The sequence below is a fragment of the Hyla sarda genome, chromosome 4, assembly GCF_029499605.1.
Source record: "Hyla sarda isolate aHylSar1 chromosome 4, aHylSar1.hap1, whole genome shotgun sequence".
Classification (NCBI taxonomy): Eukaryota; Metazoa; Chordata; class Amphibia; order Anura; family Hylidae; genus Hyla; species Hyla sarda.
Window position 1 is genome coordinate 98,448,523 of NC_079192.1, and position 27,629 is coordinate 98,476,151.

A 27,629-nucleotide genomic window follows, 5' to 3' on the forward strand; every position below is an offset into this window, starting at 1 on the left:
CTCTGGGAAATACCCTGGGTCCTTTGCGTCTCCCTGACTCTACCCCTGATGTAGGATAGAGTATTGATGATTTTCCGATGGTGGAGCCTTCAGTGGGGGGTTAGGTGCTTTGCTTTCCATCTAACCTATCTGTTCCTCTTATCCTTTTTTTTATGCGGTGTGTATGGGCGTATGTGTGCGAGAGAAGTTTTTTTTAAGACCATGCTAATTATTGCCTTAGTTGTACCGTTATTTATGTTCTCATTGTTCGTGGCACCATGGGTACCGTGTTACTCACTTTCTGTTATTACTACTATTGTATAAAATTATATATGAAAATCCAATAAACAAAGTTTAAAAAAAAAACAAAAAAAAAAACAAAAAAAAAACAGCAGGTGGTGCTATACTATACATTATTCGTGTATAGTCTGGTACAGGTGGCATATGTTATATATATCATGCAGTCTATTCTGCCCAGAAATTGACATTTGATGCAAAGTTTAAAGCTGCAGCATGCCAGTTTATATTGCGGTAATTTGCGGTATGTGCTGCAGATTTATTCTGGATTTTTAATGTTAAAAGCTCCAGTGTTCCAGACTTTTCTATGGAAATATGGCAGACCTGCATCAGTCTTTAAAATCCAATTGTTCTTATTTTTACTTTTAATAGTCTGCACCGAAATCCTTACAATTTAATGCAAATGTCCAACCGTGGATTTTCCTGGAGAAATGCGGTGGATTTTTCACTGCAGAAAATTTGCTGCATTTCCTATGTGTGTGACTGTACCCATGATGCTTACAAGCTGCATGCTGCTTCAGTCAATGAGCCTACCTGAAAATCTCAATGGCGCTCCACGAGTAGAACACAAAGAAGACCGCCCCTTTGCTTTGCATTTCATCCAGTTGCCCAAGGATGATAAAAAGTATGAAATTCCTGCCCAGCACCTGAAGGACATAGAAAAGATTTATGACACTTTTGCTTTGTTTTCATCCTAACAGCCCTCACTGCAGAGACATACAAATAAGACTGCTGTAGGCAGACGCTCCCCATCTCTTGGCTACCAGAAAAATTGACGTTGAGATCATATTGATATCTACAGGTGTTTCAAAGATGTTTGTTCCTGTGACAACCATCCAATGGATCACATATGTCTGTACACGCTCAGGGGGACATTTATCATTGGCTTTACACCAGTTTAATGTTCTTAAAGTCCCTGCAAATTTTTGTCCAATCTTTTTGCACATTTTTTGGCAGAATATCTTGCCTACTGTGTGGTGCTCCTTACACCATTTTTTGCAGTGGAGCTGTGTTTATTATTTGCGCAAAAAGAAAAATTAGAAGTGTTTTTTTTTTTTTGCGCAAACATACACCACCTAAAAGGACACTTAGGAAAGTGTCCAAAGGTGGAACCCTACAGAGTCAGCCAGGGGATGCTAAATTGCAACTAACTCCCATCATGGGACAGATAAAAATGGGTTCTCACTCCTGAGACCCCCTGCCACCTTAACTGCTCCGCCCCTAGTGATGATGTCATTAGGGGGCGTAGCTACACGGTCCAGGCCTGAAGCAGGGGGGGTAAGTATGGCTCTGTTCTCATTATGCATTTTGCATAATGGCAACAAAGCCTTTCTGGCAGTGTGTTCCCAAACAGGGAGACTCCAGCTGTTTCTTAACTACAGCCCCCCATGATGGGAGTTGTAGTTTAGCAACGATTGGAGGCTCCATGTTTGAACGACACCCACTGGCCGCCCCAATGCCACTCAGACCAGTCCCAGGGCCGAGCCTCCCCATAGACAGGGTGCCACGGCAGCAACGGATGCCGCAAAGCACCACAACCAGTGTGAACAAGGTGTAAAAGCTCACTTACCATGTGCTCTCAGTCAGACTGGGAGACTGCCAGAAAGGAATGGGCCCTGTAAAGCTTCCTGCTAATTTATATAGGGTTGGTCTGAGGGGGTAGGGGTGGAGTGCAGACCAAGTAAAATCAACAAAAAAGTGGGATAGAAAACACAATGTGAATTCAAATAGAGAAAACAGACATGGTCGCACATCCACAATTTGTATTTTGATCTACTTGCTTCTCAGCATAAATTCTAAAACTAACAGGTTGGTAACATATATATATAGTAGAGGCCTCTATTACTCATAATACCTGGATCAATGCTGGCACAACTCCAGTTTTCACCAATCCTATTAAGGGATTTATAATCTCCAAAACAGCCAGGGTCTGGCAGAAATACATCATGTCAGACATTGTGTGAAACGTGTCATAGAAGGAGTCTAAAAGGGGAGACAGAATAGCAATGATTAAGGGAACACGTAAAGCACAACTTTTTCTTCATAAAGAATACACAGATAAGACTTACAATCAAGGGTGTCTGAATGCTATAAATATAGTATATACTGCTGCTCCTCCCAACATTACTCCCCCCCCCCCCCCCACCATGCATACTCAGAAATGTATATACTTACAACATGTTATAGGCTAGCTAGCAATAAAGGCCTAAAGCTACAATCAAACTCAAGTTTTTCAACTTTTCCATTTTTCACAGTCACCATTAAATAAATATATATCTATAAATCTACAAAAGTGTGTGTATGTTCCAGCATAACTTCCAAAAGGCAGGAGATATTTCAATGAAATTTGGTACACGTTACTTATAGGTCAACTACACTATAGTAGAGTTAAATCTACCCAAACCTACCCGTTTATGCGAAGGTGGGGGTTTTATTATAAGTCCCATGCAATTATATCTCCTGAACGTGTTACTTTTGGGCTGCAGAGATTGCCCAAAACTCTTAAACATCCTGCCGACTATCCAGTAGGCAGGTGCAGAGAATAGTTAGTGCGAAGGACGAGATAGGAGGAGGAGGAGGAGGAGGAGGATATGAATACGAGAGAGTCATTGTTGCTTTACCTTTCCCACAAGGTTTAGGTAGGAAGACCGGGCAACGCTGGGTACCAGACTGGTAAATAATTTAACACCTTACTCTCTTTCTTACAGACATAAAAACAATAGCATTTATTGAAATATATTGTAAATGCCAAAAGTGAGTAAAAAGGGACATGGAGCTATAGGGTCAGTGTTTCCCAACTAGGGGTGCCTCCAGCTGTTGCAAAACTACTACTCACTGTGCAGTGGTGTCTATGCAGCGTTACTAGGCCGGAGCCTGCCCGGAGTGGAGAAGAGGACCCCCGGAGAAGAAGGACAGCCCGGACCGGTTCACCCTCCACCCGGAATGTCGCCGGACACTACAGGAAGGATGGATGGCCCGGCTCACCCTCCCTGGACGGTCCCTGCAGCAACTGGGAAGGTGAGTCAGGGTTCTGGGATGGACAGGGGTCTGGGATGAACAGGGGTCTGTATAATATACTATACCTACAGTAGGCCCTCCAGCTGTTGCAAAACTACAACCCGAAGCATGCCCGGACAGCCAACGGCTGTCCGGGCATGCTGGGAGTAGTAGTTTTGCAACAGCTGGAGGCACCCCTAGTTGGGAAACACTGACCTATACTATACACTACTATATAGTCCAACATGCTGGGAGTTGTAGTTTTGCAACAGCTGGAGGCTGTAGGGTTGTTTGTTACATTTATTTAAAAGGGTACTCCACTGCCCCAGGATTCAGATCATTGAGTTCCAAAAGCCCATTTAGTTCCGCTATGCCACCTCAATGCAAGTCTCAATGTAAAAAAAATAAATAAAAAATAGTGAAATACCGTGATATTTTAGAAAAATATCGTAATACTCATTTTTGGTCATGTCGCCCAGCAATACCGACTGTCTAAAGTGTACGGGAGCCTTCTAACTTTTCCCTGACAGGATATAAGGCAAAAGAAGGGTCAGGCATGTTGGCATTCAGCTGCCTTTTGTTTTCAGAGATAAGCTATGCTAGCAGTGGTTTACCCCTCTTTCTATTGAGAATACATGAACATTCAGCCACCTTAAGACCCAACCACCAACCCTGTTGTACTAGGTATTAGATGTTTCTGCAGTGTATTTTGGTAATGTTTGATGTGGGGAATATGTTAGCCTTAGTTCTCTGCATAGCTCTCCATTAATGGCGGTATAGCAGCCATGGAGAGTGGAGATTTCACTTGTCAGATTCTGGTATGTTCTTGGCTCAGGCAGTCACACAAAGCAGTTGGAGGAACAGCGGCTTTCAGACAGAGGGCCTAAGATAAGGCAAAAGTGTTTATGTGGCGGGTGTTTAAAGCAGGTGGACTTATCTACAGGAGGGCAGGCCCCAGCTCCAGGAGTGCAGTGACGCAATGAGGTTGGGCTCCTCTTGAGGCTGGTCAATGAAAAGTGGCACAAGCCGAAAAAAAGTTGTCACATCCCTTAAGTCTAGCAGGTGTGCTCTATATACCTTTTCTGGCACCAGCTTCTGTTCATAATGATTACAGGTGCCTAGAAAACTGGCTGCAGAAGAATAATGCTACTCTACCTGTGCTGAACTAAAGTGCTGGTGACATGATCTGCGTATACATATACCTATTATAAGTTATGACACAATGCTAATACTTAAAGCTGCTCAAAGGGTACACAAACATTCAACATCGGGCAGAGGACACACTTGGGCTCTGCACTTCTGAAGTGTTCTTCAGAACATTGGAACACCTCGGATACACTTAAATGCTTCTTGTACTTATCATCCAATATGTAGAGAAGGAGGAGGGGACAGGGATACAATGACATTCCTGTAATGCCACCTGAGTCAGTTTATCTATGAGTTACCTCAGTGTCAGAGACATGTTGAAAGATTTGATTGGAGGGGTACTGAGACCCTCACCAACTGCTAGGTAAAGGGCTCTTTGCTGGTGCACTGCCCCTTTCACTACCATTTTATTTCTCCTTAAGGAACAGTCTGCAAGCTAATATTGAAGAAAGCTTATAGCTTTAACATATAAGACAGGCATAAAGAGCCCTGTGTTCTGGAGATTTGTGAGGGTTTCAAAACCCCCACCAAATTTCTGTTGGTTTGCTATGACATAACAGTGACCCTCGAATCCAGTGGTCACAAACTGTGGCCCTCGAGATGTTGCAAAACTTAAAGTTTTGCAACATTTGGAGGGCCACAGTTTAGAACCGATGCTCTAAACAGTATATGAAGTGTTTACTTAGGGTATGTTCACATCGAGTAATCTGAATGGAATCTATGCTTGCAGAATTCTGCAAGCAGAGATTCCATCTGGCAGTCATCGCCAAACTACTTTGGCGATAGGACCGCACCACTGACTGCAATACAGGGCTTGCGGACTTCTGCGCAAAATATGACATGTTCTTTCTTTGCACGGATCTATTTCAGCAGAGGAATTGTCCGCCACTGAAATTCCTCAGTGTGAACGGGTCTCGTGGAAGACCCATTTATACTGATCTTAATGTTCACCGCACGTAATTCCGAGGGAATTATGCAGGAATTGCCCAGTGTGAACATACCCTTAGGGTGAAGTGTGGCTGATAATGTTTACTGGCAGTACAAAAATGTGGTCAGCTGATCACTGGCCCTTTTACATGGGACAATTATCGTGGATAAGGGTTTCTAAGACTACTCATTCACACATTCATGTGCCGGGCCCCAAGTCAGATCATGAAACAAAAAGGAAAAAACTTGTTAAAACACAGGTGTTATGTGGTGCAAACACCACGTTTTCACTTTCCATCACAGGTATCCATTTGCAACAGAATGCAGATTTATAGTGTGGCGGAGAGACATTCATTTCAATGACCTAAACAGTCACCTAGTGACTCCATTCAGGCTGTATACACAAATTTACCGAAAACTGCCGGAAGGGACTCATTAGGTTACTTTGTTCGGGCCACTAAAATGATTGACTCTCGTTGCTACAGTACGTCGGCATCTAGTTCGTCGGCAGGGTGCCAATGGATACCTGTGGCGGAAAGAGAAAACCTGGCATGATCCTCCAATTGCCTTCTCTCTTTGGTCTATTAACCTATTTAATATATTTACTTTAAAATGCTTTGTATTGCCGCAATGTTTTTCCAGATCTTGGTGCCATATCGGAGACACAAAAATATATTCGTCAGGAGCTGCACATCACTTTGTGCAAATACATTGCGGCAAAACAGAGTACTTTAAAGTAAGGCTACTTTCCCATTTGTTTTTTTGGACTCCTTTTTGAGACTCAAAAAAGGCAGTTTAACTAGCAAAACAACTAATAAAAAAGACTGGAACTAATTTAACCCGTCCAGGACACAGGGCGTACAGGTAAGCCCTGGGGTCCTGGGACTTAAGGACCCAGGGCATACCTGTACGCCCATGGGAATTCTGGTCCCTGCTGCTCGCTGGGCAGGGACCGGAATGCCTTCTGAAATCATTTGCTACAGCTGGAGGCACATTTTATTTTTATTTTTTATGAAAAAGTGTGCCTCCAGCATTTGCATAACTACAACTCCCAGCATGCATGGACAGCCAAAGGGCATGCTGGGAGATGTAGTATTATGCCTCCAGCTGTTTCATAACTACAGCTCCCAGCATGCCCTTCGGCTGTCAATGCATGCTGGGAGTTGTAGTTTTGCAACAGCTGAAGGCACACTGGTTAGAAACACAGAGTTTGTTACCTAACTCAGTGTTTCACAACTAGTGTGCCTGCAGCTGTTGCAAACTACAACTCCCAGCATGCTCGAACAGCCAAAGGGCATGCTGAGAGTTGTAGTTTTGCAACAGCTGGAGGTTCCCCCCCCCCCCTCATTGTAAATGTGTAATGTGTAAAACTGTGTGGGAACATTGCCCAGATGTACTGAAAGGGGAAATAAACCCAAGGCTACAGACTGGAATCTCAAATGCTATTAGTTTTTATTAATAACAATCTAAATATATAGGTATATAGTTGTTTATGATGAACTTTAGCTAAAACATTGCCATTGTATTGCTACCTATTGACTTCAATGGAGAACAAAATCAGCTGGCTAAAATATGCTGCAGACCCTGTACCCTAAATATATGTCTGAACGTAAAAAGGTGTTTAATAAGAAGTCGTCTGTGGCTCAACGCATAAGCAGAGACATTGGGGAGAGAGTGATCAAACTGTCCTATAATAGGATTCTCTGCATTGCCCATAGCAACCAATCACAGCTCAGCTTTCATTTTACCAGAGTAATATGAGAAATGAAGTTGAGCTGTGATTGGTTGCTATAGGCAACAAAGAGACTCTTACTATAGGCTTTCTACATCTCCCCTACAGTCTTTTTTACTGTATCACTATAGGTAAAAGATGAAAAGATGATTTTTTTTTTTTTTTTTTTTACTGTGTGCTGGAAATATTTCGGGGAGATTTATGGGGAAGAAAAAAAAATTAAAAAATTTAAAAAAGATAGGTTGCTATGGGCTACTGCTCTACTGTTCCTTTGCACAAAGTTTGATGCCTGTTGAAGAGCGTGCCCTGCTAAGTCAATGCACAAGTGTATCCCAACCAGGGTCCCTCCAGCTGTTGCAAAACTACAACTACCAGCATGCCCGGACAGCCTTTCAATGTCCTGGCATGCTGGGAGTTGTAGTTTTGCAACAGCTGGAGGCACCCTGGTTGGAAAACAGTGCCATGCAGGAAAGCAAGTGCACATTTCGAGACGTGAACTGATCTTATTTGTTTTCTTGTCCTACAAAACCTCTAAGTCGCATAGCCCTGGCCTATAAAGAAGAGACTGTAATACCAATGTTCGCTCACCTTTTCCCAAAATAAAGAGTCGGACGGTCATATTGACAAATATCCAAGAGAACCCCAAGAACTGCACCAGATTGTACATGAACAAGTACACACGCTTCACATAGAGGAAAGCTGGGGGGCAGGAAAAAGAAACAATAGATTACTTAAATATAACAACTTAATAAATGTACTCTGTATTTCACAGTATAAAACAGGTCATGTGTTTTTGAAATGAAAAGCATCATTCATTCCCCACACAATTTCCATTTATTTCTTTTTTTTCAGCATGGTCTATTGCAGTCTTTTCTAACTAGTGTGCCTCCAGCTGTTGCAAAACTACAACTCCCAGCATGCCCGGACAGCCAAAGGCTGTCCGGGCATGATGGGAGTTGTAGTTTTGCAACAGTTGGAGGCACACAGGTTGGGAAACAATGTGACACAAGAATTACAATGACTGCCTTCAAAACTTACGATCTTCTCGGACTCTAGATTCTGTGCGAATTTTTGATATTCTCTCTTCTTCCTGGAAGAGAAAAAGACAAAAAAATGGACGTTTAAATCCTGTTTCTCGGCCATATTAATAATATTTACATAAGACTGGTTCATCATATTGCTCCGCTGTAGTGACACAGTCTTTTTATTCTTAAAGAGTGTGTCAACCCCGCTCCGTGTACATTGCAGGAGATCCAGTTCGGAACACTGCGACAATCCTCACCCCGTCCCCCCCCACCCGTGCACAGTGAGGTCCAGCCACCATCTTCCTATAAATACCTCTTCGCCTGTGCTGAACCTCTACAGAGTCGAGCTCCATTCTGCAGCAGAGGCACAGGGGGAAGAGGCATTAAAGGGGTACTCAGGCGAAATTATTATTATTTATTTAATCAACTGGTGCCAGAAAGTTAAAAAGATATCTAAATCGCTTCTATTAAAAAAAATCTTAATCCTTCCAGTACTTATTAGCTGCTGAATACTACAGAAGAAATTCTTTTCTTTTTGTAACACAGAGCTGTGTGCTGACATCTCTGTCCATTTTAAGAACTGTCCAGAGTAGGAGAAAATCCCCATAGCAAACATATGCTGCTCTGGACAGTTCCTAAAATGGACAGAGATGTCAGCAGAGAGCACTATGCTCGTGATGTCAGTAGAGAGCTCGGAGTTTCAAAAAGAAAATAATTTCCTCTGTAGTATTCAGCAGCTAATAAGTACTGGAAGGATTAAGATTTTTTTATAGAAGTAATTTACAAACCTGTTTAACTTTCTGGCACCAGTTGATTTAAAATAAAAAAAAAAATGTTTTCCACCGGAGTACCCCTTTAATAGGAAGATACCGGCCAGATGTCACTATGCACGGGAAGCTTGGACGCCGGCCACGCACCAAGCAGGTTATTTTCATTTACCAAAGAATCGGGATTGGGGTGTAAGTAGGCACAGAGCGGTAATTATCATTGTCATTACTGTCACCCACACTACTAGCCTGTACAACAGGTTATTACAAGTGATACTAATGACAAATTTCCTTTAACCTATCTCTAAACCAGATATATCACCCCAGCAAAAACAGAAGTTACTGCGAGTTGCCCTCTTCCCCTGCAGAGACTGCTACAAAGAAACGTAATATTGTATGTGGCCATTAAACTGAATGGCTGTCAGTGAACAGAGCCACTCCAGCTCAAAGAGCAACCCCATACTTATGCCCTAAAGTCTATGGGTCTTGAACGATCGTTAACCCCTTTAAAGTGTTACTGTCATTTGTAACAAATTTTAAAATGTTGTGTTTAGATCACACAAGGTTTCAGACCTAAGACCATGAAGTCTGCACTTCACTCCCCAGCTGTCAATCAAATCCGACTCTTGTAGTACCCCTGCAGAACTCTCTACAGGGGTACTTAAAATACCTAATGTTTCCTATATGGTAAGTAAGGATGAGTGCTTGAGAGAAAAAATTAATTTGTCTTTACTTGACCATTTAGTAATTAAAAAGAACAGTTCTTCCAGTGTTTATTTAGATCGCCGGAAGTGTAAGAATTTCTGTTATTCCTTTTATGTCAAATTACTCATGATCTATTATGTTTAGGATTTATATTTAATGCAGTATAGAAGATTCAATTACAAACAACGCATTTAGGTCTTGTTCACATGGCGGTATTTCTGAGCAGAATGTGCTGAAAAAAGGAGATTTCTCGAAGGATCCATTGGGGGGCACAGACCTTGGGTGTATGCTGCTGTCTCTAGGAGGCTTGACACTATGGTAACCAAAAAGTCGCCTCCTCCCAGCAGGATAAACCTGCCTGCAGGCCACTGAGCTAATCAGTTTTAGTCCCAGAGCAATAGGAAGAGACCGACAGGTCAAAAGAAAAAAAAAAAAAAACATGAACTGTCCGAGAACCAGAAGAAAAATTAACTGAACACTCCCTCGGACAGATAACCGAATAGGAACCCCAGAAAAGGGCGGGAGCTGTGTCCCCCAATGGATCCTTCAAGAAAGATTTTACGGTAAGTATAAAAAAAAATCTCCTTTTCTCTTTCGGCTCCATTGGGGGACACAGAGCTTGGGACGTACCAAAGCTTTCCCTTGGGTGGGCAGAGAAAAAAGGTCAGGCAGTCGGCTGTACCACCGCCGCCTGCAACACTTTATGGCCCAGACTAGCATCAGCCGATGCGAAGGTATGAACCTGGTAGAATCTCGAAAAAGTGTGCAAAGACGACCAGGTGGCCGCTTTACAGATCTGCGAGGCCGAGGGCTTGTTTCAAAGAGCCCAGGATGCCCCCACAGAACGGCTGGAATGAGCCAAAACCCTAAAGGGTGGGATCTTCCCCTTGCAGCAGTAAGCTTCCGAAATAACAGATTGGATCCACCGAGAAATGGTGGCCTTGGAAGCAGGCTGTCCCTTTGACGACCTTCCGTAAGGACGAAAAAAAGAATCGCACTGATGAAAGGAAGAGGTGACAGAAAGATAAGTCCGAACAGCCCTTACCACATCCAGTTTGTGGAGAAAAAAAATACTCACCTGTGCTGAAGAACTTACCTAAAGAAGTCTTCAGAAAGTAGTCTTCAGTCAGCATTGTCACCTACAGCAAGCCAAGCTCATAGCAAGGCGAATAGGGAGGTAGGGTGACCCGGACCCATGAGGTACAACCCCAAGCGCTGACCGTTGGCGAGAGGGGGTTAACAGTACATCCAAGATGCTTGCCACCTCTCACAATGGGGAAACAGTGAACCGCAGTTCCTGAGTCCCCACCTAAAAACAGAAAGAAAAAGGAATAAAAGAACTAACAGTCCCTAAACCTAAAAAATATGAGACCTGGTCTGGAGAACTCCAGACCAGTGTCTACCTCCTTAAGACACTAAGCTAAAACGGATTAGCTCAGTGGCCTGGAGGTGGGTATATCCTGCTGGGAGGAGCAGACTTTTTGGTTACCATAGTGTCAAGCCTCCTAGAGACAGCAGCATATACCCAAGGTCTGTGCCCCCCAATGGAGCAGATAGAGAAAATATGGCTTGAAATTTCTGCTGCAGTCCTATTGATTTTAATGGAATTCTGCTGCACTGAAATTTCCGTGGCATTGGAAATCCCAATTTCGGCATCCACAGAAATAATGAACAGGTTTATTGTTTCAGCGGATTCTGCTCGTATTGCATTGCTGTCTATGGCGCATTTCTGAACATGCAAATGTCCATCCGTATTTCCCGGGTGGACATTCCACACATTTTCTGCCATGTCAACATAGCCTAAGAGAGAACTGATTAACCTCTTAATTAAGGATGCAAGAATTTTTAGTTTTTTGAGTTTTCATTCTTTCCTTCTAACCCTTTAAAATCCATAACACTTTCAATTTTTCATAAATTTTCCATCTATAGGGCTTGTTTGTGGGACTTATTGTACTTGTAATGACATCATTCATACTACCACAAATTGTATAAAGCCAAAAAATTTGGGGCAAAATAAAAAAGCCATTATGCAACATTTAGGGGGTTTTGTTTCTACGTAGTGCACTTTTTGGTAAAAATTACACCTTTTCTTTATTCTGTAGGTCCATATGAATAAAGCAATACCCAGGTTTTGTTTTATTTTGCTAGTGAAAAAAATATATAAAACTTTTTGTAACAAAATTGGAATTCTTAAAATGGTCATCTTCTGACCCCTAAAACTTTTGTATCTTTCTGTATACGTGGCTGTATGAGGGCTCATTTTTGTGTCGTGATCTGTAGTTTTGCATTTTTTTTAAAGGACTTTTTGATCGCTTATATGAATTTTTTTCTTGGTATTCTTTTCCGTTTACGCCATTGTCCGTGCGCTTATATTTTCATAATTCAGACATTTACTCATGCTGGGACACCATGTTTTTTTTTTTTTTTTACATTATTTTATCTATAAAAATGGGAAAAGGGGGGCGCTTCAAACTTTTATTAGGGAGAGGGGTTATACACATGTATTACTTTTTTTGATTCCTAACACTGACAAATGCTGAGCTATTACATAGCAATGATTAGTGTTATCTGCACTATGTTTCTCTAACCCGACAAAGCAGGCTGGAGCCACAGAGAGAAGATTGGACGGCACAAAGGAAGGTAGGGACCGTGCGATTAAGCTGCTGTGGTCCCGATCACTCGTAGCAACCATCTTTGATCGCAGGATCTGGCTGTTGATTAAAGCTGGGGGCTGCATGGTATGGAGCGGGATGCCCACCCCCTTGCCAGGATATACCCATACATCCTGGGAAGGGAAGGGGGTTAAATGGGCACCGTCAGATTAAAAAAAAATTTTATGTAAGGAATAAAGAGCCTTGGCATACATTCATGGTACTAGTCTTCCTCAGGGGCCACATGAGATCGGAGTTAAACTTTAATATATGCATGACTTGATAAAGCTCTTCTATTTGTTCCAACACAAGGCTGACTGCTCCTTTTCAGTGAGAAGAATGGTAACCCTAAGAGGAGGAGTTTGCATTTCTTCCTTCCAAGGTGCATGTGGGCTATTAAAGGGGTATTCCAGGAAAAAAAAAAAAAAAATGTATTATATCAAATGGCTCTAGAAAGTTAAACAGATTTGTAAATTACTTCTATCAAAAAATCTTAATCCTTTCAATAATTGTCAGCTGCTGAAGTAGAGTTGTTCTTTTCTGTCTGGCAACAGTGCTCTCTGCTGACATCTCTGCTTGTCTTGGGAACTGCACAGAGTAGAAGAGGTTTGCTATGGGGATTTGCTTCTACTCTGGACAGTTCCCGACAGGTGTCTTCAGAGAGCACTTAGACAGAAAACAACTCAACTTCAGTAGCTCATAAGTACTGAAAGGATTAAGATTTTTTAATAGAATTAAATTACAAATTTGTTTAACTTTCTGGAGCACCAACATTTTACATATTTAGTTTCCTGCCGCAATAAGTGTTCTATGCAAATGAGAAATACAGCACCGCAGCTTCTTCTACCTTCTCCCTGAGCTCCATCTCTGCATCAGATTCATCAAGCCAGCGATCAAAGTCCGGAACCAGAAACAGGGGTTTGCGTTCCTGCTTGGTCAGGCGAGGCCACCAGCGGCTTTCACTCTTCTTCACAGTTAGGCTAACATGGCGTTGAGTGGATCCCTGTAGTACCTGTCCAGTTTGCATATATGACAAAAGGTCATAGCCAATGTTATTTTATCATCCTGATAACCAAAAAATGAAATAAAAATTGTGTAAGATGAAGACAAGACATACCTTTGCTTTCACCGGTTCAAGAAACTCCAGTGAAAACTCATATGTATTAACCCCTTTAGCACCATGTCCCAAAGCTTAGAAGGGAACAAAAAAAAATATATATTTATTTTTTCAACATCAAAGTAGTGCCAATAAGTACAATAGTAAAATATTCTACAAGATTTAAAAAGCGCTCCAGGTTTTTTTTTTATTCTTTTACTAATATCATGCACACTCACCATCACTAGTCCTACAGCACTATTCTTTTTATGCCAGCACAGCTGCATCCATGTGTATTATCACTGTAACTGGGTCACTTGATCACAAGTTTGCCCCACAGAATCCCAAATCACAATGTTTAATGTGTAAGAGGAAGCGTCAGCTGACTTCCTGTAAACTACAAGATGTCATCACTTATAAAAATCTCCTGGACGCTCACAGACCCCCCCCCCCCCCTTCCCAGCTCCATCTGTATATACTGCTCTCTTTATGTGGTTATACAATTCAGCAGTTTGGCAAGGAGCAACTAAGGATTTTTTTAAGGTTTTGCTGTGATTTTCCCACCATCTTGGCAAAAATAGTGCCATTTATGGCAATTTTGCAACAGTAAAAAATTTTTACGTGAATTTAAAATCAGATGCGGAAAATCTGCCGCAAAATACACACGTGAACATACCCATTAGGCGAGTTGCAATGATTACATGAGAAAACTATACCCGTTTTGAAATAGAATCAGGATGGCTAAAAAAAATTAAAATAAAAAAACAATGCTTGCCACATCAGCAAAAACAGGTTAACACAAGGTATACACTATTAAAGGGGTATTCTGGCTTTATACATCTTACCTCCTGTTCTTTGGATAGGGGATAAGATGTATGATCGGAGGGGTCCCGCCACTGGGGACCCCCCGTGATTTCGGTGCCGCTCCTGCCTCCAAGTCACGACCATGTCATGACCACGCCCCCTCCATTCATGTCTATGGAAGGGTGCGAGACGTCTCGGGCTCCAAGGCAACGCCCGGCACAGAATGCCAGGGGCTTTCACAGAGATCGTGGGGGTCCCAGCAGCAGGACCCCTGCAATCATACATCTTATCCCCATCCTTTGGATAGGGGATAAGATATATAAAGCTGGAATACTCCTTTAATCTGTAATAGTAACTTATACTGCACTATATAAGCAAAAACTTTTTAAAAATCCCAGACGGCTTCTTTGAAAGTCAGTCCATGAAGAAGTTGCTGGTCCTCACCCTTGAAATGCAGGACATTGTCTGTAATGGTGATGTCTGGGTTCTGTAAGATACAAACATATAATGTATTAATGTCAATATACCACAGAAATAATATACAATGATAGCAGCCACAGGCAAGTGTCACAGCAACTTCTGCGTCAGGAGGCATTTCTTGTCATCACTGAAAAGTGATAGAAATCTGTCTTTTGGCATCTAATGTGTATTGAGGACTCCCCGATTCCTGAGAGAAGGGTCAGGCATGTTTGGTATCCGACCCGTACAACATAGCCGCACATCCACCATTTGTATTTTGATCTACTTGCTTCTCAGCATAATGTAAAAAACTAGCAGGTTATTAGTATACATTTTGATAAAAAAGTACAAGCCCACTGGCCACGTCAAGGCCACCTAGTCAGAGTGGGTCCCTAACCTGACACTGGCATAGCACCGAGCGGCAACCATCGCCTCTGAGACACCATGTCCACAGGGGGAACGACCCAGTGGCCAGGCAGCCCCACTGCTGCCCAACCAAGCCCCGGGCTTTGGGCCGCACCACCCCACAGATGGCAGATCTGCGGACCTTTATTAGGCACCCAGCTGCACGAGTACCCCATAAGCCCCTCTGCCTGTCAATCCCCAAGGATCCAGTCACTTAAGACTTCGTTTACATTGCCGTCAGACCCTGCTTTTTGGAGTTCCGCCTTTAGCTGTCCGGGCATGCTGGAAGTTGTAGTTTTGCAACAGCTGGAGGCACACTGGTGGGGAAACACTGGACTACAGAATCTAATAGGTTATACTGGAGGGATGGAAGATGGACTGGCCCCCTGGGATGTATTCACTGCCTACTTTTTAGTGACTCTCAGGGTATTCATAGCAGTATCTCTGCCATCTGTGTGGTTACGTCACCTGGTTTAAGGTTTCGGCACCTGTCAGCAGACACACAAGGTATTCTACAGATGGCCAGAACTGTACAAGGTAAAGCAGCAGATACTATGCCTGCCAGACACCCTGTCATACTAAAGTCCGACATCACAGACCAGACATCTGGCATACTTTCCCATTATCCATCATTATAGCATAGTACAGTGGTCTTCAACCTGCCGACCTCCAGATGTTGCAAAACTACAACTCCCAGCACGCCCGGACAGCCGTTGGCTGTCCGGGCATGCTGGGAGTTGTAGTTTTGCAACATCTGGAGGTCCGCAGGTTGAAGACCACTGGCATAGTAGATCCTCTAAAGACACCCCCTGTCCTGCTGGAAGCTTTACTCTTCTAACACCCTGATGAGCTGTATAACGCCGTCTTCCTACCCCCATCATCCCCCTGGAGGCCAGGTGATTTCCTCACTGAATTTCCTCAGGGGATCCTCGCTGCCCGGGAAACCGGGTTCATTTCTCGTGGAATTTGCTGCTGGAATAAACACCTGCAATTTAACGTCCCATTGACGAAAGGGCTTCTCCATACGAATTTCACTAAAAGAATGAACATTCCTCACGGAAATTCAGAGCGGAATTTACTTAGTATGCATAGGCACTTACAGTGTAAGGATTTACTAGGAGATTACCCCTAACCCTCTGTATTGGGTTTAGTGCGGGTGAAACCAATGTCAGTTTCCCTTTAATCCCATGTGTAATGTCAGGTTTATTCCATTTGTTTGATGCTGATTCGGCACATCCTTACTTTGTATTAAAGGGGTACTCCGCCCCTAGACATGTTATCCCCTATCCAAAGGTTGGGCGATAAGATGTCAAATCACCGCGGTCCCGCTGCTGGGGACCCCTGGGATCGCCGCTGCGGCACCCCGCTATCATTACTGCACAGAGCGAGTTCGCTCTGCACGTAATGACGGGCGATACAGGGGGCGGAGCATCGTTACGTCATGGCTCTGCCCCTTGTGACATCATGACCCGCCCCCTCAATACAAGTCTATGGGAGGGGGAGGGGCGGTCGTCACGCCCCGCTATAGACTTGCATTAAGGGGGCGGGCCGTGATGTCACGAGGGGCGGAGCCATGACGTCACGCTGCTCCGTCCCCTGTATTGCCCGTCATTACGCACAGAGCGAACTCGGGGCTCCCCAGCAGCGGGACCCCAGCGATCTGACATCTTATCCCCTATCCTTTGGATAGGGGATAAGATGTCTAGGGGCGGAGTACCCATTTAAAAGGGTACTCCAGTGGAAAACATTTTTTTTTTTTTTATCAACTGATGCCAGAAAGTTAAACAGATTTGTAAATTACTTCTATGTAAAAATCTTAATCCTTCCAGTACTTATCAGCTACTGTAAAGTTGTGTAGTTCTTTTCAGTGTGACCACAGTGCTCTCTGCTGACACCTCTGTCCGTGTCAGGAACTGTCCTGAGAAGGATAGGTTTGCTATGGGGATTTGCTTCTGCTCTTGACAGTTCCTGACATGGATAGAGGTGTCAGCAGAGAGCCCTATGGTCAGACAGAAAGGAAATTCAAAAAGAAAAGAATTTTCTCTGTAGTACAGCAGCTGAGAAGTACTGGAAGGATTAAGATTTTTAAACAGAAGTAATTTACAAATCTGTTTAACTTTCTGGCACCAGTTGAGTTAAAAAAAATAAAATAATAATACCAGAGTACCCCTTTAACACTCGGACCATCGGGTCTGGTGTTATGTAAAGGCGGTTCTAATACTGAATAAATATTGGATTGTATTATGTCTGCACCCAACTGCAGACAAGGCATAACACATACTGTATATAAGCACTACTCAATGTGCGACAAGAGAACAGTACATACAAATAAAGCCAGGTCCAATTTGCATTCAGTAAATATGCTACCTGACAATCACATGCAATGGCTGTAGGGCAGAGTTTAGAGAGCAGAGGTAGAGCTGGGGACAGGGGGCAAGTGTATGGAGGATGTGGGGGATGGTGACCACTGTAATGAAAGCTAGCCAATCACTCCAGATAGCCGCCAGCTGATAGCTGTTTGCCACCCAAACTCCACAGACCTCACCCCCAGTCAGACTGAGAGTGCATGCACTGGACCGCCTTCTAACATCTCCATAACCCAGTGTTTTCCAACCTGGGAGCTTACAGTTGTTGCAAAACTACAACCCCCAGCATGCCCAGACAGCCTTTGGCTGTCTGGGAATGCTGGGAGTTGTAGTTTTGCAACAGCTGGAGACACCCTGGTTGGGAAACACTAACATAAGCCCTAACGGACGCCATTGCAATGATATAGTAGGATTTCACATCAGCATATTACACATGCATTTTTGCTCCATATTATGGACACAAGTCCAGGCCTAATGAATTGAGCTTACAGCCGTCAGTATGGGGTCTCCAGAAGGGTGGCCAGCCCAAGACTTGCGCCTGAAAAATGGATCAAAAATGCCTGTGTAATCCGCTTATGTAGAACCGTCCACTTATGTAGAGCCGTCCATGGGCTGCGTCCGCTTATGTAGAGCCGTCCATGGGCTGCGTCCGCTTATGTAGAGCCGTCCATGGGCTGCGTCCGCTTATGTAGAGCCGTCCATGGGCTGCGTCCGCTTATGTAGAGCCGTCCATGGGCTGCGTCCGCTTATGTAGAGCCGTCCATGGGCTGCGTCCGCTTATGTAGAGCCGTCCATGGGCTGCGTCCGCTTATGTAGAGCCGTCCATGGGCTGCGTCCGCTTATGTAGAGCCGTCCATGGGCTGCGTCCGCTTATGTAGAGCCGTCCATGGGCTGCGTCCGCTTATGTAGAGCCGTCCATGGGCTGCGTACGCTTATGTAGAGCCGTCCATGGGCTGCGTACGCTTATGTAGAGCCGTCCATGGGCTGCGTACGCTTATGTAGAACCGTCCATGGGCTGCGTCCGCTTATGTAGAGCCGTCCATGGGCTGCGTCCGCTTATGTAGAGCCGTCCATGGGCTGCGTCCGCTTATGTAGAGCCGTCCATGGGCTGCGTCCGCTTGTGTAGAGCCGTCCATGGGCTGCGTCCGCTTGTGTAGAGCCGTCCATGGGCTGCGTCCGCTTGTGTAGAGCCGTCCATGGGCTGCGTCCGCTTGTGTAGAGCCGTCCATGGGCTGCGTCCGCTTGTGTAGAGCCGTCCATGGGCTGCGTCCGCTTGTGTAGAGCCGTCCATGGGCTGCGTCCGCTTGTGTAGAGCCGTCCATGGGCTGCGTCCACTTGTGTAGAGCCGTCCATGGGCTGCGTCCACTTGTGTAGAGCCGTCCATGGGCTGCGTCCACTTGTGTAGAGCCGTCCATGGGCTGCGTCCACTTGTGTAGAGCCGTCTATGGGAGGGGGCGTGACGGACCTCCCATAGACTTGCATTGAGGGGGCAGGGCGTGACGTCACACTCGTCCGCCATTGTGGTCGGGATCCGAAGCCTCCAGCGTTGTCGGTGTGAGGTGGAAGCCGTACAGGTGGGTGCAGCAGCTGAGATCCCGAGAGTCCCCAGCAGCGGGCCCCCGTGATCTGACATCAGGATAGGGGATAAGATGTCTAGGGGTGCGGAGTACCCCTTTAAACTCTCTCCTGCCCCCCTCCTCTAAGCACAGAACAGGATAGCTTAATGTTTGCCAGTTCTTTGATGCTGGGCTCTGCATGTGCCCGCGCTAATGACTGGCACCTGCTCCTCCTGCAAGCTAGTAGTCCCCAAACCAGGTTCGGCGGAAGAACCACATATTGCAGCCTGCCAGCCCCTAAACGTGTTTCGTGGGATAAGAAGTGTTCTTCCCAAAACAGCGCCATTTTTTGTCCTCAGCTTGTGCGTGGTATTACAGCTCAGTTACACAAAAATGAAAACAGGAGTGGTGCTACTTTTTGGGGAGAACTGTTAGGTTTTTGTACTCTTGGATAACCCTTTTAACAACATAAAGCAATGGGTGCCTACAGCTGTTGCAAAACTACAACTCCCAGCATGCCCGGACAGCCGAAGGCTGTCCGGGCATGCTGGGAGTTGTTGTTTAGCAGCAGGGAAAGGCCTCCTTGTTGGGAAACGCTGACCTAAAATGGCAGGGGTTAGTTAAAGCAGTGTTCGCAACCAGGGTGCCTACAGCTGTTGCAAAACTACAACTCCCAGCAGGCCCGGACAGCCTTCGGCTGTCCAGGCATGCTGGGAGTTGTAGTTTTGCAGCATCTAAAGGCATCCTCGTTGGGAAAAGCTGACCTAAAAAGGCAGGGGTTAAAGCAGTGTTCACAACTCGGGTGCCTCCAGCTGTTGCAAACCTACAACTCCCAGCATGCCCGGAGTTGTAGTTTTGCAACAACTTGAGGCAACCTGACTGGAAAACACTGACAAGGAGTTAAAAATGTGCAAACACAGGTGTGGGGCGAAGACACAAGAGCACACACTCATAGGAGTTCCCCTTTTTCTGATAGTATCCCATTCACACATCGCGGTTCTACACACATGCGTTAGACAGTAAGAAGGTCATAGTGTAAGCAGATGCATAAGCTGTACAGAAAGGGGTGTCCCCTCCAGTACTATGGGAATATGTACCTGCACATCGCTGAGCTCCACCCGGATATATAGCTCGTGGTGCCTCTGCGCCCAATACACCTGCGGGGTGAGGCTCATGGTGCCCCGAATGACACTACAGCTACTAGAACAATCCGAGCCAGCAGATCACCGGCCTGACACTGCGCCACCCTGGGGGCGGGGAGAACCGTCGGCCATACTACCTGAGGGAATACTAAGTGGGAGACATGTTAAGTGAGGGCAAGCCGCCGCCATAGTAAGTCGAGGCCACGCCCTCCCTCCTAGCCAGCGCGGATCACAAGGAAATGTCCTGCGCTGAGCGCCTCCGTCCAGCAGGGGGAGCCCGCGCACACCGTCCTCCAGGAAGCGGATGTGTGAGCGGCAGTTGTACAGGAGCTGGGAGTGAGAGCAGCCAAGTCATAACCGGGGACACGGAGAGAACGGGAGCCGGGCACGGCCGCACACACCCTCCTACTTCCACATGCTAGGTGAGCTGGCCGGGGGACGAGACGGGACCACCATGGCGCAGGCTAAGGTGGTGGGCGGCGGGCAGGACACAGGATGTGCGGGGAGGTCCTGTGCCCCTGTATACCGCTCCTGGCTGGCCCTCTCATCGTCTCCTCTATAGGGATATGGCCGTCCTATTGTTCTATGTAGAGCTCCAGCTTGGCACTGATGTAATGTAATATGATGTAATACTATAGCGGGGGACACTGATGTGCAGCATCCCTGATGACCAACCTGTGGCTGACCAGCTGCTGCAAAACTACAACTCCCAGCATGGCCTGGGGGTGATGGGTATTGTCGTTTTGACACATCTAGACAGCCACAGGTTGGGGGAACACAGCTCTGAGGTATAGCATTGATCACCATAGCAACAGCCCGTGTGTGTGTGTGTGTGTATATATATATATATATATATATATATATATATATATATATATATATATATAATCACTGATCAGCCACAATATTAAACCCCATACTAATCCTATGGATGATCAGGTGGCAATGGCTCCTCCTGGGGTAGAGAGATGTTAGGCAGCAGGTGAGCAGCCACTTGTTGGAAGCAGGAAAATGAGCAAGCGCAAGGATCTGTGCCATAATGTCTTTCAGAGTGTTCTTGATATGCTGCGGTTATTACCTACTAATACAAGTCTATGGAAGGACAACTAGGTTCGTGTGCACCCATGTCTCGTTGTTACACTGGAGGCGGAGGCCTGTCTGGTCCAGACCCACAAAAGAACAAATTTAGGAGAAAGTTACTACTTGTTCTGATAGCAGATTGTCAGAACACACAAGGCATTACTTGCTGCGGAGCAGACAGGTCATAGTTTCCGTGCTGACCGCTGCCAGAAACACCTACAATGGGCATGTTGTGAGCACTGGACCATGGGGCACTGGAAGAAGGTGACCTGATGTTATGTATCACATTCTGTTCTGGGCGTCTGCAGGGGCCTCAGTTACTTATGGAGGAGCCGGCACCAGGATGCACTATGGAGAGAGGACAAACTGGTGCGATGCTCTGCACAATGTTTTGCTTGGAAACCTTGGTTCCTGGCATTCATTTGGGGGGAATGTTCATTTGACTCATTCCACCTGTATAAACACTGTACAGTGGCCCCTCAAGTTACAAAATTAATTGGTTCTGGGACGACCATTGTATGTTGAGACCATTGTATGTTGAGACCATAACTCTATGGAAACCTGGTAATTGGTTCTAAAGGCACCAAAATGTCATCCAAAAATAGGAAAAAGTGAGGATTAAAGGAAAATAAGTAGATAACAAATAAAGATATAGCAAATCTTTACATATAAAAGTAAGAAAGATCTGCTGGAAGCTGGAAATCACTGTCTGTGTCAGTGCTTCCCAAGCAGGGAGCCTCCAGCTGTTGCAAAACTACAACTCCCAGCATGCCCGGACAGCCAAAGGCTGTCCGGGCATGCTGGGAGTTGTAGTTTTGCAACAGCTGGGGGCACCCTGCTTGGGAAGCACTGGTCTATGTAGAGGACAGGAGCTTCTTCGGGGTCCTGTACAGTACACGCAATGTCCTAAAAAAGTAACATGGAGTCGCCCTCACCTGGTGACCCTGGGAGTAGGTAACCCTGGCCCAAAGAGAACATGTAATACATCCCTGTACTGTAGGGGGTGCCACCAGACATCAGTCTGTGCATACACTTCAGCAATACAGGGGTTTTACCAGTGAATGCTCATTCTGATTGGTCAGTTCATTGACACGTTTCACAGATCTGGACTGTCCATAACATTGTATGTTGAGTCTGGTTTCAACTTACAATGGTCCAGAAAAGACCATTGTATGTTGAAACTATTGTATGTTGAGGGATCACTGTATATTAAATGGTGTTATCCATGTTTAAAATAAAAATTGTAAAGGGCCCCCAAACAAACATATTTAAACCTTCTGATACCTCTCGCGATGAGATCTCGTTCACCCACTAGTCAGCTTCAGAATTGTTTAATGAGCAGAGGTCACGTGATCACTGCAACCAATCAGCAGCCTCGGAAATTCATACTCTTTGCATCATGGCTTCCATCACTGAGCGGTGACACCAGGATCTATGTCCCCAAGATCTTTTTGATGGAGCATCTGTGGGAATTGCTGAAAGAACAAGTCCGGTCCATGGAGGCTGCACCGAACCACTAACAGGACTTGAAATTTATCAATAAAACAATTGCTGCAAAGTCTTTAAATTTTTCTGTACGCTGTAGACCTCATGATACTTCCGACACGTCTCACAACATACTAGACATTCCCACAGTAGGCCTCCACTTGGGTGCATGTATTTTGAGCCATATTTCAGATAAATTTGACACGACTATTGCCTGTTCTTTAGCCCCACTACCGATATTCTCTATGGTGCACATCTTATATGGAGCATGTGACTCAGATAATTCGTAGACTCTGACTTTTCCAGTGCATTTGATTTAATGTATATGACAGTAAACCAGTACTAGGATATACTACTGTGGTGTCACAGAGGCCAGCGGCATTATTTAACCTCCACATTGCTGACACAGTACAGTGGTATTTTTGGATCAGTAGTGTCACAGACAAGTATGTGTTTAGAGATGAGCGAACTTACAGTAAATTCTATTCGTCACAAACTTCTCGGCTCGGCAGTTGCTGACTTTTCCTGCGTAAATTAGTTCAGACTTCAGGTGCTCTGGTGGGCTGGAAAAGGTGGATACATTCCTAGGAAAGAGTCTCCTAGGACTGTATCCACCTTTTCCGGAGCACCGGAAAGCTGAACTATTTTATGCAGGAAAAGTCATCAACTGCCGAGCCGAGAAGTTCGTGACGAATCGAATTTACTGTAAGTTCGCTCATCTCTATATGTGTTGTATGACTTCCTCGGTAAGTGTCACCTCTGTATGAGTAACAGGTAATAAATATTCATCTGTATTGGCAGGATGCAACATGGCGGCTGCTATGGAGACTGAGCCAGTTGGATTAGAGATATTTGAGTCTGCAGAGCAGGGTGGGGGAAACCCAAAACCTGAACCTTTCTACGTGGAACGCCATTCATGGAGTCAGATGAGGAAGCTGCTTGCAGACACCAGAAAATACCATGGCTATATGATGGCCAAAGCCCCACACAGCTTCACTTTTGTGAAGAGAAATGACCCAGATAGCCCTCACTCTGATCGCATGTACTATCTGGGAATGTGTAAGTATTACCATATTTCCCTTACTAAAGACAACACTGTATATACAGGTAATTAAATGTTTCCAGTGGAAAATAAAGGGAATGCTTTAATGTGCATGCTAAGGTTCTTAACCTGAGGTGTAGTGTAGAAAATCCCTAAGCCAGAGGTCTTTAACATGTGTCCCTCCAGCTGGTGCAAGGCTAGAACTCACAGAATTCTTTACAGCCGCATAGCAGGAGCTCCAGCTGTTGCAAAACTACAAATCTCTGTATGCTCTGACAGTATGCCATAACAGCTGGCGAGCTACAAGTTGGAAACTAGAAGGTCAGTGAATACTCCAGTGTTTCCCAACCAGGGTGCCTCCAGCTGTTGCAAAACTACGACTCTCAACATGCAAAAAAGGAGCCCTCATACCGCCTTATATACAGAAAAACGAAAAAGTTAGTCAAAATAGGGCGACTTTAGATTACTGATTTTGTACAAAAAGTTTTAGATTTTTTTTTTTTAAAGCAGTATAAAAATATAAAAGTATCTAGCCATTGGTATCATTTTAATCGCATTGACCCACAGAATAAAGAACATATGTCATTTTTACCGTAAAATGTACAGTGTGAAAACAAAACCCTCCAAAATGGGCAAAATTGTGGTTTTCATTAAAATTTCCTCCCTAAAAAAAAATTTGGGGGGTTCGCTGTACATTTTACGGTAAAATGAGAGGTTTCATTACAAAGTACAATTGGTCACGCAAAAAACAAGCCCTTATATGGGTCTGTAGATGGAAATATAAAAGAGTTTTGGATTTTAGAAGGCGAGGAGGAAAAAACGAAAACGCAAAAATAAAATTGGCCTGGTCCTTAAAGGGGTACTCCGCACCTAGGCATCTTATCACCTATCCAAAGGATAGGGGATAAGATGTCAGGTCGCCGCGGTGCTGCTGCTGGGGAGCCCGGGGATCGCCGCTGCAGCACTGCGCTATCATTACTGTACAGAGCGAGTTCGCTCTGCACATAATGACGAGCAATACAGGGGAACACCGGAACATCGTTATGTCACGGCTCCGCCCCTCGTGACGTCACGGCCCGACACCCCTCAATACAAGTCTATGGGAGGGTGTGTGGCGGTCGTCACACCCCCTGCCATAGACTTGCATTAAGGGGGCGGGCCGTGATGTCACGAGGGGCAGAGCCATGACGTCACGCTGTTCCGTCCCCTGTATCGCCCGTCATTAGGCACAGAGCGAACTCGCTCTGTGCAGTAATGATAGCGCAGTGCTGCAGCGGCGAGCCCGGGGCTCCCCAGCAGCGGGACCGCAGCGATCTGACATCTTATCCCCTATCCTTTGGATAGGGGATAAGATGTCTAGGGGTGGAGTACCCCTTTAAGGTTAAAATGGGCTTGGTCCTTAAGTGGTTAAAAATAAAAAAATACTTCTGACATGCCAAAAGTTTTGATCAGTCAACCATATATTAGTCCATGATCAGTTCAACCTTATAATTAATTTATTCCAGTCAACAGAAATGAGAAATGTTTGTGTACTTAGGCTCTCAGTCTATTATATGAACAATCTATTTCCACTCTTAGGCTGGGTTCACACTACGGTTCCCGTATACGGCTGGGAGGAGGGGGCGGGGCTTAATCGCGGCGCCCGCACTCAACCGTATTTAGTGCATGTCTATGAGCCGACCGGAGTAAACCGCAGCCTCCGGTCGGCTGCTTTTTCGGCCGCATGCGGTTTCCCGACCGTAGGCAAAAACGCGGTCGGGAAACCGCATACGGCCGAAAACGCAGCGGTTCACTCCGGTCAGCTCATAGACATGCATTAAATACGGTTCCCCTATACGGCTGAGTGCGGGTGCCGCGATTAAGCCCCTCCCGCCCTCCTCCCAGCTGTATACGGGAACCGTAGTTACAAAATGTAGTGTGAACCCAGCCTTAAGTGGAAACCCTTGGTGTACGCGTACATGCACAAAATCCTTACCTTAGCATTAAACAAGCCCCAACAATGATGTGAACATAGCCTAAGTGTTTACTACAGATTTCTGATTCCTATATAAGAATGTTATTTCATGTTGTGTTTTTTTTGCTTAGCAATGTCTGGAGAAAACCGAGAGAATACTCTATTTTACTCAGAGATACCGAAGAACGTAAACCGAGGAGCAGTCCTTATGCTGTCATGGAAGCCTTTGCTTGACACCTTTCAGGTGAGATCGTCAGACTGCACCAAAACAATGGCACATGTCCTTAAAGGGGTACTCCACTGCTCAGCTCGTGACGTCATAGCCCCACCCCCTCATGACTTCACGCCCCACTTCCTCAATGCAAGTCTATGGGAGGAGGCGTGACGGCTGTCACGCCCCCTCCCATAGACTTGCATTGAGGGGGTGGGGCTTGACAGGGGGTGGGGCTATGATGTCACGAGCTCCCGGCTCCAGCGTTCGGAACAGTTTGTTCCAAACGCTGAGCAGCGGAGTACCCCTTTAATACATCTGAAGTATGTTACATTTTTTTATGGTTGGTGGTGTATGTAAAATGGCAGCATCCACATATACTGTTACTTTTCTAGGCCACCCCTGACTATGGTATGTACTCTCGTGAAGAAGAGCTGCTTCGAGAGAGGAAACGTATTGGTACAGTGGGCATTTCTGCTTTTGATTATCATGCAAAGAGTGGAACTTTCCTGTTCCAAGCAGGAAGCGCCATCTACACTGTTCGTGATGGAGGTACCCGTGGGTTTACGGTAAGTCATGTCTCTTCTTTATAACCTGCTATACCTGTTTGATTCTGAGAGTGTCTTTTTTTTTAACCTCTTAAGTTTTGCGTCCAGAAAGTGATTACCTTTTGTAAGTTCTTAACCAAGGCATATATACTTGAAGGTTGCATTCTTCTTTGATAGTCCACTATTGCAGCTTATTTAGATTTATTTTCTGTGATTTATCGTCTGCTATATGGGTGGAAATATTTTCTTCTTACCTTTTTGTAAACTGGAAAACTCTACTCTTGTCCATTTGAATAAGCTGCAAAATTGGATACAACCTATGGGAAAAAAATCGGAGAGTTTGTGGAGGAGAAAGCGTTTATATTATTTGCCGTACAGTAACTTAAAGGGGTACTCAAAAACGTATCCCATATCAACTGGACCCCCCCCCCCCCACCCGAATAAGACACTTATCCCCTATCCTTTGGAATGTCTTTCATTTTTTTTTTTTTTGTGTATAAAAAAACCATGTTTAAAAATTATTTTTATCGCTATATAGTTTCATTCTTTATAATTTATCTGTAGAAACAGTCACTGCAGCCACAGTTACTGGAAAGCAGTTGCCCCAACATTCGCATGGACCCCACCATATGTCCTGCAGACCCAACCTGGATGGCATTTGTGCACAGCAACGATTTGTGGGCGGCCAACATAGAGACCGGAGAGGAGCGCAGGCTGACATTTGTGCACAAAGGTTAGATAAAAGCCTAACTAGTCTGGAAGCATGGAGTGTAATAGTGAATCTTCCTGAATACAGGAAGTTGCGACTTGGTCCATACCCACAGTCCCATCAGTCTTTGGTAAAGGGGTATTCCGGCTTTATACATGTTATCCCCTATCCAAAGGAGATGTGTGATCGCAGGGGTCCTGCTGCTGGGGACCCTCGCAATCTCGGTGCAGCCCCCGGCATGACGGGGATGTGACATCATGGCCACGCCCCCTCATGATCTCACGCCACGCCCCCTCCATTCATGTCTATACCTATTCATGGGCTGCACAGAGATCGTGGGGGTCCCCAGCAGCGGGACCCCTGTGATCATACATCTTATCCCGTATCCTTTGGATAGGTGATAAGCTGTATAAAGCTGGAATAGCCCTTTAATGCTGATGCTATTTCTTAATGGGTTTGTCCAGAATGTGCATTTGTTGGCCTATTCCCCAGATTGGCCCTCAATATTAGACTATTGTTGTTTGACTCCTGGCACGCCAGCTGATC

At 45.2% G+C, this 27,629-nt stretch overlaps 2 protein-coding genes across 2 annotated transcripts in view; one reads left to right on the forward strand and one right to left on the reverse strand.

Annotated features, from left to right (window-relative positions):
* The window catches only part of HACD3 (3-hydroxyacyl-CoA dehydratase 3), a 39,708-nt gene extending 19,481 nt beyond the window's left edge, over positions 1 to 20,227 (reverse strand). Inside the window, exons 1-8 of the mRNA XM_056571724.1 lie at positions 20,010 to 20,227; positions 14,571 to 14,613; positions 13,344 to 13,417; positions 13,074 to 13,238; positions 8,117 to 8,168; positions 7,667 to 7,777; positions 2,132 to 2,259; positions 811 to 923 (exon numbers count right to left, since the gene is read on the reverse strand). Of these exons, the coding sequence (XP_056427699.1) occupies positions 811 to 923; positions 2,132 to 2,259; positions 7,667 to 7,777; positions 8,117 to 8,168; positions 13,074 to 13,238; positions 13,344 to 13,417; positions 14,571 to 14,613; positions 20,010 to 20,087 (764 nt within the window). The 5' untranslated portion in view covers positions 20,088 to 20,227. The remainder of the gene's footprint in view (positions 1 to 810; positions 924 to 2,131; positions 2,260 to 7,666; positions 7,778 to 8,116; positions 8,169 to 13,073; positions 13,239 to 13,343; positions 13,418 to 14,570; positions 14,614 to 20,009) is intronic.
* Positions 20,228 to 20,324: 97 nt separating this feature from the next.
* DPP8 (dipeptidyl peptidase 8) overlaps positions 20,325 to 27,629 on the forward strand; it is a 28,701-nt gene continuing 21,396 nt past the window's right edge. The window contains exons 1-5 of the mRNA XM_056571723.1: positions 20,325 to 20,476; positions 23,421 to 23,678; positions 25,747 to 25,859; positions 26,222 to 26,395; positions 26,939 to 27,107. Of these exons, the coding sequence (XP_056427698.1) occupies positions 20,470 to 20,476; positions 23,421 to 23,678; positions 25,747 to 25,859; positions 26,222 to 26,395; positions 26,939 to 27,107 (721 nt within the window). The 5' untranslated portion in view covers positions 20,325 to 20,469. The remainder of the gene's footprint in view (positions 20,477 to 23,420; positions 23,679 to 25,746; positions 25,860 to 26,221; positions 26,396 to 26,938; positions 27,108 to 27,629) is intronic.